General features: G+C 39.1%; 1 protein-coding gene and 1 pseudogene across 2 annotated transcripts in view; both read right to left on the bottom strand.

Moving 5' to 3' along the window:
- Positions 1-5,286, bottom strand: part of LOC135256701 (transmembrane protein 65-like) — a 51,840-nt gene extending 46,554 nt beyond the window's left edge. The window contains exons 1-2 of one of the 2 annotated variants that reach the window (XM_064338740.1): positions 4,850-5,286; positions 3,698-4,010 (exon numbers count right to left, since the gene is read on the bottom strand). In XM_064338740.1, coding sequence (XP_064194810.1) covers positions 3,698-3,980 — 283 coding nt within the window. In that variant the 5' untranslated portion in view covers positions 3,981-4,010; positions 4,850-5,286. The remainder of the gene's footprint in view (positions 1-3,697; positions 4,011-4,849) is intronic. The other variant, XM_064338729.1, reaches the window with a different exon arrangement.
- Positions 5,287-5,508: 222 nt separating this feature from the next.
- LOC135256693 (E3 ubiquitin-protein ligase RNF139-like) lies at positions 5,509-15,669 on the bottom strand (annotated as a pseudogene).
- Positions 15,670-16,822: the final 1,153 nt, after the last annotated feature.

Here is a 16,822-nt window from a genome sequence, read left to right as displayed (position 1 = left end):
GCCTTTTCCTCCCTCTCGTTTCAGCGGCTGAGAGTCTCTGTAATATCGAGTGGTATTTCACTCAGCTCAATAAGATTTGCAATCACTAACAGCTTATATTCATCCTCAAAGCATGTAAAAAATTTCCCCTTAATTAAATCTACAGTCCAGAGGAAGACTTTCATCAAAACAACTGTGCATGCAATAAACTAATTACAATATTAGACAGAACTCCTCTACCCCTACAAGAAACAGTTATTCTGGCAAATTTACACACATTCTGAATGCTCAGCACTTCTCAACACAAGTAGCATGCCCTCTCTACAACTCTTCTTCCTGGATTATGTTGCAGTGGGAAATAATTACTATTCCTCATCTTCTGTGAGTACCAATTACAAATTGTCTTTGGTTCTCTGTTACAGAGAGGAAATGGATCAGACAAACAGTTCCAGAGACTTGTCTGACTGATCACAGTATGGGAAGAAAATCAAGCTTTGCTGCCAATAGTGTTTTCAATGGTGGAGCAAGGCGGTGTTAGCTGCCTGCATGCAAATTTCTATCGTGGAAGGGAAGTTCCAGGAAGGAGATGCATGTGTTATCAGCATTGTGTGACCACTTCCTGTCACTGCCCACCACTGAGTCAGTAGCATAACTCCCATTTCCTTTAAGTACCACTGATCAATTATGTGAAGGCATTCAAGTTCCTGGAAGAGATACTACAATGCATGCCATATTTTCTACCTGAAACACAACATAGCTTTTAAGACCCATGTAATAGTGACTTGTGGTCGAAAGTATAATGGGTTGTTCTGGAATTTTCAATGATAACAAAACAAAGGGGCCATATAGGGGAATGGTTTCCTTTTGAATTACCTTTTTCAGTGGTCCGTTCCATAATAACAATATTAAGAAAATGTCAAATGAAAGTATGTCCGAAAATCTTTTTGGGGGTGCTGGATCAAGAATAAATCACTGAAGCATAATGTTCACATACCGCATAATGCTTCCAAAAATGTTTATGTAAAAAATAATATTCCAAGTCACATGAAAGGAAAGACAATATTTTGATCCCATGGGGATCTTTGTCAGGTAAAAGAAATGCTTGTGTTTCAGATGTATATAGGTATGGATGTGAGTGAGACAGAAACTGCAACATGTGACCTACACACAAATAGATACCGATTCAATTTCAAAATATAAATGTGAATTATTGTTAAAAGTATGTGAATATAGGCTACATGTATCTATTTTTGTGCTGGGGGTTTGGTGTGCACTATTATACATGCATTGCGAGTTATGGAACCTTGCATTTACACTTCATGTCACACGTTGCTGAGCCTGTGTCTTGCCCACATCCATATACTGTACATATACAGGTTAAATACAAGCATTTCCTTTACTTGGCAAAGATCCCCACAAGATCAAAATGTTTTGCAGTGTGCAGACAACATGCTTCACAACATCATATTACACAGCTGTATGTTTCCAATTCAAAGTCACAAAAAAACAGAAAAATTGAGGAGTTAACATAAGCAGCAAAAAAGACGTTTGGCAAATTTTAAGATGCTTATATACTAAAGAGTAAGTCAACATAGGGCAAAAACAGCTGTTGCAGCACTTCCTAGGTTGCACTGCTGGCCACAGCTAAATCAGTGATGTCAGGTATTTCAGGTATTTCATTGACAGCTGAGGCAATAATACCTGTAATGACATCACTGATTGGGTGTGGCCAGCAGTGCAATCAAGTTGAAAATTTTAACCCATAGACTAGAAAGTGCTTCAACAGCAGTTTTCTGCCCTGTGTTGACTTAATCTTTATCATAAATACAGAGGCTCTTCTAAATGCTAACCATCATTGGCTCTTTTAAAGCAAACTGCTTTCTGTGAGATTTCAGTTTACTTGCCACAGGTCTAGCTTTAATTGGAGATTTTCCTGGGGCCTTTCCTCAAAGCAAAATGAACAAATCCATATTTACTACCCAAACTACTGTGCCATAAATTATGAGACACAAAAATGAATAATTCTCATCTTCTGTTGTCAATGGGGGATAACTAAAGGCTCGTCTAACCAGAATTTTGCTATACAAGATGTACCTCAGTGTGTCTGAGCTTTTGCCATGTTTACACAACATCCAGATACATCTAGAAATGGCCCATGTCTGATCTCTATCAACACACTTTCCTGATATAGTCTGCTTTCCACATGTCCACGTCAGCTGTCTGAGTGATGTTCTAAGGCAAACCAATATAAATAAGCCAATATGTTTGCATTTCAGCATTTTTGGTAATGTAGTCTTATACCTGGCCAGAAAGTGAATCCTGATATACTGATATAGCAACCTGCTATATTGGGGAAAGCCACCTGTGCAGTTTAGGTGGGTCAGTGGAAACCACACTATTGAAATTGCGGTGACTCACACTAGTTTAGGCTCGAAGCCCCACCCTAAATCCTTCCAATGCATTTTATTTATCATGGATGCCTTGAAAACCAGGAAAGCCTGCCCTGTTTATGTTGCCACATTTTCTGTAATTCCTAAATGCATTCACTCTAACAAAATGATTCACTACCTCATGCAATTAGAAACAAGCACTGCTGAATTTCAGACACACAGCAGGCAAATGTATTGTAAACAGAACAGCCTTAATTCCCGAAGACATTTTTCCTATTTTAATTGCCAGGTTGAATTAAACAAAACAAAACCATTATTCAAAAATATCTTGTTTAAGTCTATTAAAAAGACATAAATATTGGCAGCAGATACATTCAGGTTTTTATGAATTAATTTCTATAGCTTTGAATGCTTTGAAAATTAGTGAATGGTCTGAACCCAGCCCCTTGAAACTGACCCTGCATGTGACAGATTCATGATGAATAATAATCAAATAATTCCAATTAGAACCTTCTCTATGGTCAATACACACATTAAATGTAACTTATGTCAGGGCAGAAATCTCATGATTAGTTTATCTATAATCTTATCCTTAATGTCTATACAGTGGGCGTAGTCAGTCTCGTATTCCAGCGTACATTATACCATTCAGCTATACCATCCGCCGAAGTTATGCCTTGGTGGGGCATGCCTCGTACCTATACATCACAGAGTTTGCCATTTGTCAGGGTTTCCTACAGAAAAAAAACCCAATGACCACAGACTCTCAGCCCTTAAGAACATTAACTTCTGTACCTTGTGACCTCATGCAAACACACAGAATTAAGATACAACTTCACACATCCACACACTAAAGCCTCAAACCTAGGTTATTGTGTTTTTCTTCTTCTTTCCCTGACGATTAAATCATCACAAATGCTACCACTATCAATAATTCTCCCCATTAGACATTTAGCTATATCTGCCAATAACACCTCTTTTTTTTTTTTAAACACAGGGCCATGTTACATGAAATAATTGAGGATACATTAGCATTGCTATGGAATATAGCTTGTCTGATTTTCTGAGCTAAGAAAGCAAATATTGTTTGTTGTAACCTGGCCTCATTTTGATATCAATGATAAATGGCAGGCCTAGATTTAGTAAGTTTTGATTAAATACTTTACATGCTTTATATGCGTAACGTGGCATTTCTGTACGTTGAAAAAGTTGTTATGGAGATCCAACCCCAAAACGACCTTTAGCATCGGTCGCCCCAAGTGCGAGTCGACATCGTTACGTCATTAGTAGGTCGGCCGCAGGTAGTTAACCAGGTAGACGTCACTTACCTTGTGCTATAGCTATAGATTCGAACCGGTGAAGTTCTCGAAGTAAGCATGTTCGCTCTGTGGGATGAAGACTGTAAATGAAGTCCCTGGCTCCTCGCGGAGAGTTGAGTGGCTCCATCGATTCCTTGTGGGGGTGCGTACCGAAGTCGCAGCTTTGCAAGAACATCATAGACAGAGGCTTACGGGCCGTGAGTGTCCTGTTTTCACTGGCCCTTCCTAACGTTACTCCTGGCCTTACAAAGAGAATGGGCCGTAGGACTCTTTGCAAACGGGACGACATCATGCTGGTAGAAGGCAAGTTGTTGTAGGCAACCTGCAATAAAAAGGACAAGTAGATATAAAGATACCCTATTAATAGATTCCAATTTACCTAAGTTGTTTTTAATGGTTTATTACATAAAGAACATACACACCGCGATGAACGTGTTCGTGCGAAATAATCCGTGGTAGTCACAGCATTCATTACTACAGAGCTCAGTGCTCCCATTTTAGAAGCATTAGCTCCGGGAAATTGACGTGTGCTGACTGGAAAAATTAAATAACCATCTTTTTTTTCATCTGTTAATCACAGCTATTAACTGGAATGCATTTGTGTGCTCCTAATTTTTCAACTGAGGAGCACATGTGCTCTTTTGGGAAACATGTTAGCGTAGAGCTCTGCTATAGGAGTATCAAGTTTATAATTATGCTAGCTTGTTAGCGAACTACAAAAGGAATACTGTTATCCAGTTTAACTGACAGCTTAACTTAAATCCTTCCATCGACTGTTGAGTTATTCGCTCGTATATCCACTGTAAAACAACGAATTAGCTACTGAAAGAAACGTTATTTTTCCAGCTTGTTAGGAAGCAAGCGGAATACGTTATTTGGGTATCACACTACCTGGCTAACCTTAGATTGACCTGTTTTATAGTCAAGTTATTTTAGATAGCTAGCCGTCAAGTCCGTCGCGAGATAGAAACATTAAGTTAACCTGAGTTACGACAACTGTATAGATGACAGCTCATACCAGCGAGTTGCTGGCTGACCTGGCTATTAGATTTTATTCACTCAAGCTAACCAATACATAAAACTACACAGCTATAAACCTACACACGCATAGCTACATTGTCAGTGAACTACAAAGCAATGATGCTTCTATCTAAAAAAAACCTTTCAACCACAAGTCTGGCACCGCACCTCAGTGACACATTGATCATCCGTTGTCCCGTTAAAAAAAATTCAGTGTTCTTCCAGCCTTGAAATACTGCATCTACACGGGATCTTTTTTCATTGGTTGTGTTCTTCCACAAAACCCTGTAAACAATAAGTCTTTCCGGAATACTGCAGCCGAGTAAAAGCAAGTCAAATGGAAACATTTCCCATTATGAACAGCACTGGGACTTTCTACTTGCTGGGACTGCTGCTGCTGCCCTCGTGATGGTGTCTTCTGATGATGGCTGGAAATTATCGTCCCTTCGAATTGCTCGCCTTACGTAGATAGCAAGCGAGCTATGACGACTCGCGGTGTTACAGCCAGCGGACTCATGTTTTTAACTATATAGTGCCTAAAAGGTAGTTCGACTCGCAACACCAATGTTCCCTGTTGTAACCACATTCATTTGGTACGATAATACAGGACACTCACACCCGCCCCTTATAGAAAAATTAGTCACAATTGGAGATGCATTCGAATTACTAAACAAAACTACATTTCCTAAAATTCCACGAACACTTATTTCCGCTTATGTGTCATGGGAGCTGTAGTCCCCAGCAGTATAATTATATACAGCATGTAATAGAGCGCATCACAATTAACCCCACAGATGGTAAAAATTAGTAGTTCGATGTCTTCATTAATTATCCATTTGAATAAAGTACTCGTGGTCTGTAAAGGTGTACGCTTAGATACTCTCCTACAAAGTGCGGACAATAGTTTGTATCTGCCACCTTGTGGCAAAATGGCGTATTTCCCAAACATGTAATCGAACATGACTGCTTTCAAGAGTATTTCTCAGAAGTGTTAAAATCTGTTCAATACTTAAAAAAAAACAAAAACCTGCATGGTCTATATGAAATGATAAATGTAACAAATGTGTTATCACTTCCAACTTTTTTTTCTCCAAGTTATTCCAAGTTTCCATTGTTTTCCTTAATTTGCTATTTTGGAATTGCACTTCTCAGAATAAGAAAAAATGGCATCATTCTGTCCTGCATAGTTCAGGTTGTTTCTGTGCAACTGTTTGTTGCCAAGCCCATAAGCACCATTTAATCCATACATATTAAAAATCTAGTGTGGTATACACACAATTCATTTAACTAAATAATCCAAGGAGGTGCCTATGACTGCGGCATTTCACTTTGTTGTCTGTGTTTGCTATATTTAATAGAGGGTTTCAGAAGGTAGATGCTCAGGGCAGGCTTACATTCACCTGTATCTCAATATTTTACTGACCCAACACAACAGGATTTACTGACTTGTGCAGTTCAATGGATTTTTGTACCCAAGAAGTCCACCTGTTCATGGCAATAATTTGGATGTTAGCTTCACATGAAACATCCATCCTTTTTCTGATTTTCTGAATTGCTTATTCCTGGTCAGGGTCAGGGGGGAAGGGGTGGGATGGCTGCAGCCTATCCCAGCATGCAGTAGGCGAGAGGCAGAAGTACACCCTGGACAGGTGGCCAATCCATCACAGGACCCATACACAATTCACTCACAGTTCATATCTATAGGCACTTTAGAGTCTCCAATTATGCTACTGCATGTCTTTGGACTGTGGGAGGAAACCGGAGTAGCTGAGTACTTGGTAGAAACCCACGTGGACATGGGGAGGACATGTAAACTCCACACAGAAATTCAAATTCGCCACCTTTATGCGAGTGCTATTCACTGCACTACCGTACCAGCTTCAGATGAAACAGCTGGCAGAAAATAATTTCAGCTGGTAGGTTCTTCTGTACAACAACTAGAGAGCGACAAATACGTTCTATGCTTTTTGAAAATATCTTGAGACTAACCAAACTTTCCACTGCTTTCCACTTTATTTTCATAGTAATTGCACTTTTGAAATCACATGACACATCAAGGTCAAAGTTTTTTTTAAGTACATCACTCCGTGGACTGCCCACTCACACCTGATGAATAATGTGGGCTATTATGCTTAATCAGGCAGTCAGTGTACCCATTTAAGACACACGCACATTTCAGCATGTGGTATAAATACACATTCAATTAAGACATTTAAAACAGCAAATGCTATAGATGCCTTAAACACTGTGGACTTTGTGGAGCTAAATTCCTAGCTAAAACTAAATAAACACAGTACAGTATATGTTACCGTTATTATATAGCATGGTGCATTGTTATGGTGTAATTTGTTTATGTGCTGTAACATACCCTTGCAGGTACAACAGCTTTTTCTGTAGTCACTTCAGTACAGTTTTAAAAAATGTCTGTTTAATTGCATGTACAATAATGTACACAACTTCATTAAGGTCGCACAAGAGACCAGAAGTAATGCTAGAGGTATATTTGTGATTACAGCAGCATGTCATGTGGTACAGAGCTCTTTTTTAAAAGGATTCTTTGCACTAATTTAATAAGTGCTTCACCATCTCATAATATTAAACCAGGGATGTTTCAAAATGTACCTTGGCATTACTGTAAACTGGAAATTTTGGATAAAACAGACAAATCAGCAGTTCAATATTTCTTGCAGTCCTTGAGAATGTGTTTTGAGTCATGTGTTCACTTAATAAACCAACAAAATGCTATTTCTATCTATGCAGGAGGAATGCTAGTTATTTTTCTTGATGTCCAATACTGTCCTCTTCTAGGCACAAAGTAGTGCAAACTTCATCATGTAAGGCCTTGAAAATTGAACTGAACTTTAATTTACTCCGATTGGTCACCACTAGAGTGTGTGTCGTCATTAATATAGTCCTCCTCTACTAATATCCCACCATGCTGTGCTCCCCACTCATCCCCGTCATATTCAATACTGTCATTGTCATTGTCCTCAAAGAGATCACTGTCAGGCTCTGGACCACCACAAGGGGTGGCATCCACCCCTACCGCTGCAGCAAGCTCTTCCACATTTTCATGAGCTGCAGCATAACCGTTGTTGTTAGAGGAGGCGATGTTGTCGGGGCAGTTCCTCGATGTAGACCCTCTGATGGCACATGGGACAGGTGTCCTGGATGTACAGCCACTTCCGCAGACAGGGGGTGTGAAAGTAATGGTGGCACGGAGTGATGCGGGCAGAGGAGGCAAACTCCTGGTAGCAGATGGCACAGACGTCCTCAATGTCCTGCAGCCGGCTGCCCTTGACCTCTGGGAGGGAGTTGATCTTTTTAACTGCAGTCCTCCGTTTGATGAAGGTCTTCCACCCATTCTTAGCCTGCAGGTAGATGTTGAAATAGGCATGGAGACACATCATACAGGCTCGGATCTTGCTGCTGGACTCGAACATAGTGTACGCCCCGTTCCCAAACACGATCACGCCGAAGACAAACTCAGTGACATTGCCTGAGGAACGCACAAAGTACACATAGTCATCCAGCCTCTCCCACAGGATGCTGTAGTAGCCATCCACCATGAACAGCGTGTAGACAGTGAGGGAGATGACAACTTTGAGGCAGAGCTCCACGCAGAAGGCTGTGACGGCAAAGAGCCAGGTGTTGAGGGTGTAGTGGTGCCAGAGGATGTAGCTCAGCACCATGGGCAGCACAAAGAGGCAGAGAGATACCAGGAGGACGGGGAAGTGCCGCCGGAAGGACAAGATGTGAGAGGCACTCAGGGACATGAGGACGGGGTCCGTCATCCCATGGATGAAATGCAAGATAGCAGTCAGCAAAAGGCACATGTTACGGCTGAGCCGCACTAACCTTTCCTGAGGGTCCAGGGCACTGAGCCCTGACTGTAGGGCCAAGATGAAGAACAGGACAGGAGCCACAAAGCCTAGTTTCTTGTCCTGTTCTTCAGAGGAGCCAATGAAAGCCAGGATACCCAGACCTAGGTAGTGTGATATGGAGGAGATGACTGCGCTCATGCCCAGCACCATTAGCGTGGAGTCACAACCACTGGTGACAAGGTTGCTGAAAAGGTCCCACAATACATCACACGTGAGATTGGACTGGTCACCCTTCTCATTCCTGACCACCAGGACCACATTGATTAAGATTATGGCCTGGGTGATCATCCGGGTCAACCAGAAGACCCGTAGAACATCAGGGAAGCGTATCCTCTTCCAGGTGTCCTCCACCAGTATCTGCATCCCATAAATGTTATACATGTGCCAGACCAGCACGAAGACATAGCGACAAGAGTAGCAGAACCACTTAAATTTCAAAGTAAGGTGCATTACCATGCTGATGGCAACCACAAAGCCTGAGGCGACGACCACTGCCTGTCGGACATGCTCTGGCAACTTAATGGCAAGTGCCCACATGGGGGCCATTATATTCATGATGATCAGCACTGCAAACATGGACTGGACGTTGAGGAGCATCACATATCCAAACCCAAACAAGAGCTGGACCACTGCAATTCCCAGACACAATGTTGGTCCATTCTGAGGCGATAACTCAAATTCAAGTACTGCACTGTAGTGTAGGCTGTGGAAGTCCATATGTGAAGTGGCATAGTAGTTGACTGAGATGGCTATCAATCCCAAAAGTGCACCAAAGCATAGTGTGTAGAACTTGAAGAGGGCCCTCTGTGACAATACCAAGACCACACTGGACACCAGGATACCTGAAGGGGAAAAGGAATAAAAAGAGAAGGAATAAAATGACAATTTTTATGTTTTTCCAGCTGACATTAGCTATTTCCTCCCCACAATTCATTAAAAAACAATATGGTGGAATCTTTGTGCAAGTACTACTGTGAAAATCAGTAGCAATTTCTTAAAACTGCTTCTAAAATTTTCCAAGGCAATATATATATGTGACGGGTGCTGGAGAAAAGGTCCGCAAGTCGCAAATCTTGAAATCGCGCTAGGAGGCAAAAAAGGTTTTTTAATTTTTTTTTTACTGTTTTCCTTTTTTTCATATTACGAAAGTTAAAGTGTTGAAGAAGTCACTCAATAGAATAAACAACATTTTTAGGGTCACTAAATACTTATAATTTGTCAGCAAAGTCGGCTTGTTTTAGTGATTCTTACAGCCGGGTTTTGGAGGCGTGATGGGGGTGCAGTTTAATTAGCATGTTTGATTTCGTTGGCTATTGTCACTTTGTTTCAGTCAAGCCACCGCCCATAAATAAAGCCGTGTGGTAGTAGCCTATGTTTGTTTACTCTGTGAGGTTGCTACAATGGCGGATGCTCAATTAGTAGGTGAGAGTATAAGCTTTCTAACGATGTATAACATGTCTAATTTTGCTTTTGGAATAGCGTTTTATAGGTTAGCGTAACCGAACATTTTCCTACCATGGCATTCGCTCTATATATGGTAGCATTAAAAGACGTTGCACCTAACGAAACGTTGTCAACGATTTTCGTAATTCCTTGGAAAATACCATTATTATTGAGGACTTCTGGGCATAGCTAAGCCATATGTTTGCTGATAGACCTATCTGACATCGTTTTCTGGAGCAAAACAGAAGCGGATAGAACTGTCCATCTACTGAACATAGATAAGATTTCATCATTGCTATGTAAGTATTACTGCCCAAAATATTTCGGTTATTACGTTATTTTAGAAATTGAGTGTCTTTAAATAGGTTCGTGGTATTATGTAATGTTTAAATTATATCTATGTTTCATCTTAAACCTTCATAATGGGCTCATATGCTTTACAATGGACAAAAAGCATTATATTCCTTTTTGGAGAGATTTTGGATTTGTTTCTGGACCCTTAGCTATTTTAGACCAGTGTTAATAATTTAGACATTTTGGGTAGATTTGGAGATGCTGGGTACACTGCTTAGTTTTTGCTTCATAGATCTTTAGTAGTTCTACATATCCACCCTTAGATTTTATGAACTTGTGGTCAAGAAGTTTTTGATCCAGGACATGTATACTTTAACCCGTAATATCACAGTATTTCATTGCGAACTAAAAAAGGAGCAAATTCATTTTAGATTTTTTGCCTTGACCATTGCATTTGTGGCACTTTATTTCTTACAAAATTATGTATATAAAGTAATCTAAGCTAGTATTACAAATGGTACAAATGTATTGCTTCATTTAAGACATTTTTCTAGTCTCTGTGGTGTTCACATCTGGAGTTATAAAGCTTTAAATAGGGTAACCCATAAATGGGCAAGGATTTACAGGTACTCTAGCAGGGGAGTGGTTGGGGTAGAGTTAACTAGCTATTGTTCCCACCCATTATCTCCCTGTGAGAAGTGTGAAAAGTTAAAGATCTTTCAAGGGGATAAGCCTATTTCACAAGATGGCGACCAAAACCGGATGTAGGGATACTTTGTTTCCGGTTACCGTTGCTACGGACGCAAGTCCATTTCTGACAGCGAAAAATTGAGCCTAAACAGCGACGTGTGTTCTCACAGTCCCTGATAGCTCTGCCAAAGTTCACTGTCCGATGTTATCCGCATTGTCGAAGCATTGCCAGTGAACGTTAAGCGGTCTAAACTGGACAAGGGCTATAAATTCTTTTTTGAGAAGTTTATATTCGGTTATGAAGGTAAGTATAACGTTAGCTCTGGTTCACCAGAAAGATAAATAGCTAGCTTGCTAACCACATCAAGTTAGCCGATTAAAGAGATGTTGTACTTCGACATAAGATAAATTCTTTTCTGGAGGCGACTCCATTGTGTTTTCGTAGCGTGAAGTAACATCTGCTGTCCGTTAACAGCGTCTCTGTTCCTCTCGGTTGTCCCGAAAATGAATGAATTCATAAATTCAATTCCCGAATATATAAATACAATTTCTGAATATATAAATACAATTTCTGAATATATAAATTCAATTCCCGAATATATAAATACAATTTCGAATATATAAATTCAATTCTGAATATATAAGTACAATTCCTGAATATATAAATTCAATTCCCGAATATATAAATTCAATTCCCGAATATATAAATTCAATTCTGAATATATAAATTCAATTCCCGAATATATAAATTCCAAATATATTCCCGAATATATAATTCAATTCTCAATATATAAATCAATTGAATATATAAATTCAATTCTCGAATATATAAGTACAATTCCTGAATATATAAATCAATTCTGAATATATAAATTCAATTCGAATATATAAATACAATTCCGAATATATAAATCAATTCTGAATATATAAATCAATTCTGAATATATAAATACAATTTCTGAATATATAAATACAATTTCTGAATATATAAATTCAATTCCCGAATATATAAATTCAATTCCCGAATATATAAATACAATTTCGAATATATAAATTCAATTCCCGAATATATAAATACAATTTCTGAATATATAAATTCAATTCCCGAATATATAAATACAATTCCCGAATATATAAATTCAATTCTGAATATATATAAATACAATTTCTGAATATATAAATACAATTCTGAATATTTAAATACAATTTCTGAATATATAAATTCAATTCCCGAATATATAAATTACAATTCTGAATATATAAATAACTCAGTTTATAATCAGGCATATCACAAGACAGCCGTTTTTATTTTTTGAATAATTTCTTTTTTTTTCTTCATGGGCTACTGAGTGAGAAAAACAAGTTTAACATTAGCATCAGTAAAATTTGACAGTACAATCAAGGATAAGCAAACAAAAACGTTAAATAATTAAAATTTGAATGAGGCAATAATTCGGACTTCATTAAGGGGTCCTTATTTTCTTGGTATTAGGACCTTTCAAGTAGGGGCACCAAATTTCACAGGGAATGGCCCAAAGAGCTAGAGAAACAGAAAATAATCTCTTAGCATGCAACAGAAGACCGTGTTATGGCTCAATGGCAAGCTCCAGCGCACACCAAACTACGGAGGAAGAGGTCTGCACGTCAAGCACCTCAAACACCGACATCGCGAGTTATTCAGAGTTATTCAGAGTTTAAGCAGCTCATCTGTACTCTTTGCGCGGTTTGGAGAAGTGTCTCAGGTTGTAAACAGGAGCAAGGAAACGTTCGCCTGGTTGAGAGCCTCGGCGAAATAGCATGCAGACTTCTTCCTCCGTAGTTTGGTGTGCGCTGGAACTTGGAATGTCATAAAATCAGTTAGCGAGCTATATGTTATGTTATGATTAGCAAATTACGTTTTAGCCAGCTAGCTTGTTAGCAAGCACATATTTGGATATTCAATGTTGAAAATGCAGATGCACGTTTATTTTAGTTGTTAATTGTAATTACAAAATGTATTGACGGACATCGCGACAAGCCTACTTAAGATATATCAGCTGATTTAAAAATGTGTGGGTAGTTTTTATCAGCGATGAAAACAAACAGCTCGGTAGTGAACTGAACACCATTACACAGGCGATCTGACAAGCAATATAAATCTTTATTAGAACAAGTACAGCACAAACAACATGTCACAAAATAGTAACGGTAGTACAAAACTTAATTCAGAGATATTTCACTTCGGTATAATAACATAAGTAATTTTGTGGAGCCTAACATTGTACTTACATAGCATTTGCCTCCCCTGTTGACCGTCAGTTGTCAGACTCCCTATTCATTCATTTTCGGGACAACCGAGAGGAACAGAGACACTGTTAACGGACAGCAGATGTTGCTTCACGCTACGAAAACACAATGGGGTCGCCTCCAGAAAATAATTTGTTATGTCGAAGTGATCTCTTTAATCGGCTAACTTGATGTGGTTAGCAAGCTAGCTATTTAGCTTTCTGGTGAACCAGAGCTAACGTTATACTTACCTTCATAACCGAATATAAACTTCTCAAAAAAGAACTTATAGCCCTTGTCCAGTTTAGACCGCTTAACGTTCACTGGCAATGCTTCGACAATGCGGATAACATCGGACAGTGAACGTTGGCAAAGCTATCAGGGACTGTGAGAACACACGTCGCTGTTTAGGCTCAATTTTTCGCTGTCAGAAATGGACTTGCGTCCGTAGCAACGGTAACCGGAAACAAAGTATCCCTACATCCGGTTTTGGTTGCCATCTTGTGAAATAGGCCTATTTTCTCTGCTACTTGATTTTAGGAGTACCAACATTCAAATAAGCATATCTTCTTCAACTATTTTCAGACACATCATTTGAAAGCTTATAATCTGCACTTTCATAATCTGTAAAAAACTGAAAAATGACCTTGCCCTACTTGAGGACCAAAACACCAGCACCTGTCACATATACATACAGACGGGTGACAAATTAAAGGAAAAACCTGAATAAATAAGTGGAGCAACATAACGAATGCAGATGCTTCCATACAAGTGCACTGCATGATACAATTATGCAATTAATATCCTATCATGCATGTATAAAAATGCTGAGCAGGCCCAGTTGACCTTGATTTTGGATCAAGATGGCAAGAGGAAAAGTGAGTTTGAAAGAAGGTTCATTATTGGGGCACGGATGGCAGGAGCTTCGGTCACAAAGACTTTCTCATCTGGCTAGCGTTTCAATAGAAACAGTGACTAAAGTGTCATCTGCATTTAGATCTATGGGGAAAAAACATCAGTAAAGAGGGTCATAAATTGTGGTTGAAAGCGCACATTTGTTAACCATGATGCTCGTGCATTATTGCAATACGCAAGGAAAAACAGAAGAGCAACTCTTCTTCAGGTGACTGAGAATGTCAACTCAGGATGTGATCAGACTGCTGGCAAGAACAATCCATGGCCATCTACATAGAGAGGGATATAATAGTAGGGCTGCAGTGCATAAACCCCTCATTTCAAAAACTAATGCACATTTAGTTCAGTGGTGCAAAACTATAGGCACTGGTCTACAGAAATGTGGAAAAAAGTGATATGGTCAGATGAGTCATATTCACAATATTCTCATGAGGCACGATAGGATATTTATGAGGCACAAATATAGAATATGTCAATGTGTGGAATAGCCTTGCCAGGCCACGTAGTACAGGAAGAAACTGGGGAGTTTCAAGACTAGATTTGATAGGTGTTAGATACTACCTAGTCAGTAGGTAATAAGAGCACTAATTTTGTCAAGAAAATGGTGAGCCCGTTCATGTCATTATGTTATGTTATGTCTGTAGTATGTGCCCGGCTATAATGAGTGGTGGCCGCACTGGAGGTGCTAAGGGGGAGGTGCTGACATTATGACCAATTATCCAATACCAAAAAAATATATCATTATACTAAGTGTATATGATATTATATAATAGTCATTTACCAACGAAAATTATTTAGCTAATGATAGTCTAATAGACATTCACTGTAACGTGTTTCGTAACAATCATAATGTGTAAAAAACAACATACGAGGTTGCTAAAAGTAAGCCAGTAATAGTATCAGGACGTTATCCCTAGAAGCTGTACTATCTCGCTACATAGCTATGAAACCCTATTAACTAAACGTAAATAAGATTTGCATGGACAAATTGGGGGTTATAACTTCTAAGAATTTGCCTTCTTGGTGCGTTCAGCGTATCAGAAGCTTGCGGGAAGACAAGACCACCTGTTGTGACACAACTGGAAGCCAGTAAGGCAGAAAAGCAAATATGTAACGGTCTTACCCAAAACGCTGATTATCCCTCCAGCGGCCCCAGCCCATCCAGACCAAGTTGGATCATTGTAAGAGTTGAAAATGGCATCGCTAATAAAGATACATGGAACTCGTAATGCCACATCCAGAACGACCAAAGCCTGTTGGCCGATTTGGGCATGTGGGGTCGCCATATATTGGTATTACATGACGACTCGGTATGTTGTAAACACCCTCCTCAGAATATCCACGTTATTTTACGGGATCTCCATATTTCGCCACCTTCTTTGTCCTCCTGTTGCTATGCGTGGGACGCGGAAGTAAACTCCTGGATTTGACTAACGCGCTGAAAGCGTAGCCAGGTGTTTTTGTACAGTGACGTCTTAAACGCTATTGTCCGTTGTTATGGCGACATTGATTGATCCGGATTCTTTCGGTTTGAGTTGTTATCTAGAAACAAACATTAAACGGAACGTTATTAATGTGGCTCTTGGTTGTTGAATGAATAAGTCAAGTCATCATTTATTTAAAGTGCAGATGTCTCAACACACTGCTAAAAACACAAAATATTGTAAAAGATACTGATTGGGCAACAGTATAACAACAACAACAACAACATCATCAAAAACAGCAAAACAACAATTGTCCGTTGTTATGGCGACATTGATTGATCCGGATTCTTTCGGTTTGAGTTGCTATCCAGAAACACACATTAAACGGAACGTTATTAATGTGGCTCTTGGTTGTTGAATGAATAAGTCAAGTCATCGTTTATTTAAAGTGCAGATGTCTCAACACACTGCTAAAAACATAAAATATTGTAAAAGATACCGATTGGGCAACAGTATAACAACAACGACAACATCATCAAAAACAGTAAAACAACAATTGTCCGTTGTTATGGCGACATTGATTGATCCGATTCTTTCGGTTTGAGTTGCTATCCAGAAACAAACATTAAACGGAACGTTATTAATGTGGCTCTTGGTTGTTGAATGAATAAGTCAAGTCATCATTTATTTAAAGTGCAGATGTCTCAACACACTGCTAAAAACATAAAATATTGTAAAAGATACTGATTGGGCAACAGTATAACAACAACATCAAAAACAGCAAAACAACGAAACACCAAATCAAGAGAGTGAGAAAAAATGTGTTTTAAGTTTACTTTAAAAAAATATTAACGGAACTTGCATGTCGAATTGATGGGGGAAGAGCATTCCAAAGGTAGGGAGCACGGTATTGGAATGCTCTGGCCCCAGCTGTTTTTTTTTTTTTTTTTTTGAAACCTAGGAACTGCTAAAAGTCACTGAGGTAAAGTTGGTTTCATATTGGACATTCAACAGACATTCACATTCGGCATTTTGTGCCTTAGTTAGGGCCCGAGGTACAAGTACAATCATAATCAGGAACCTGTGTGATTCTTGAATTTTAATAATTTGGCAATCTATTACTTTGTTGGAAGAAGACCAGGCATTAATAGAATAATCTGCAATTGGTTTGAGGAGTTTTTTGTCAAATATTGGCAAAG

The sequence above is a fragment of the Anguilla rostrata genome, chromosome 1, assembly GCF_018555375.3.
Source record: "Anguilla rostrata isolate EN2019 chromosome 1, ASM1855537v3, whole genome shotgun sequence".
In the NCBI taxonomy this organism is placed as follows: Eukaryota; Metazoa; Chordata; class Actinopteri; order Anguilliformes; family Anguillidae; genus Anguilla; species Anguilla rostrata.
The sequence above is the reverse complement of the archived record's forward strand: the minus strand, read 5'-3'. Positions and strand labels throughout refer to the sequence as shown.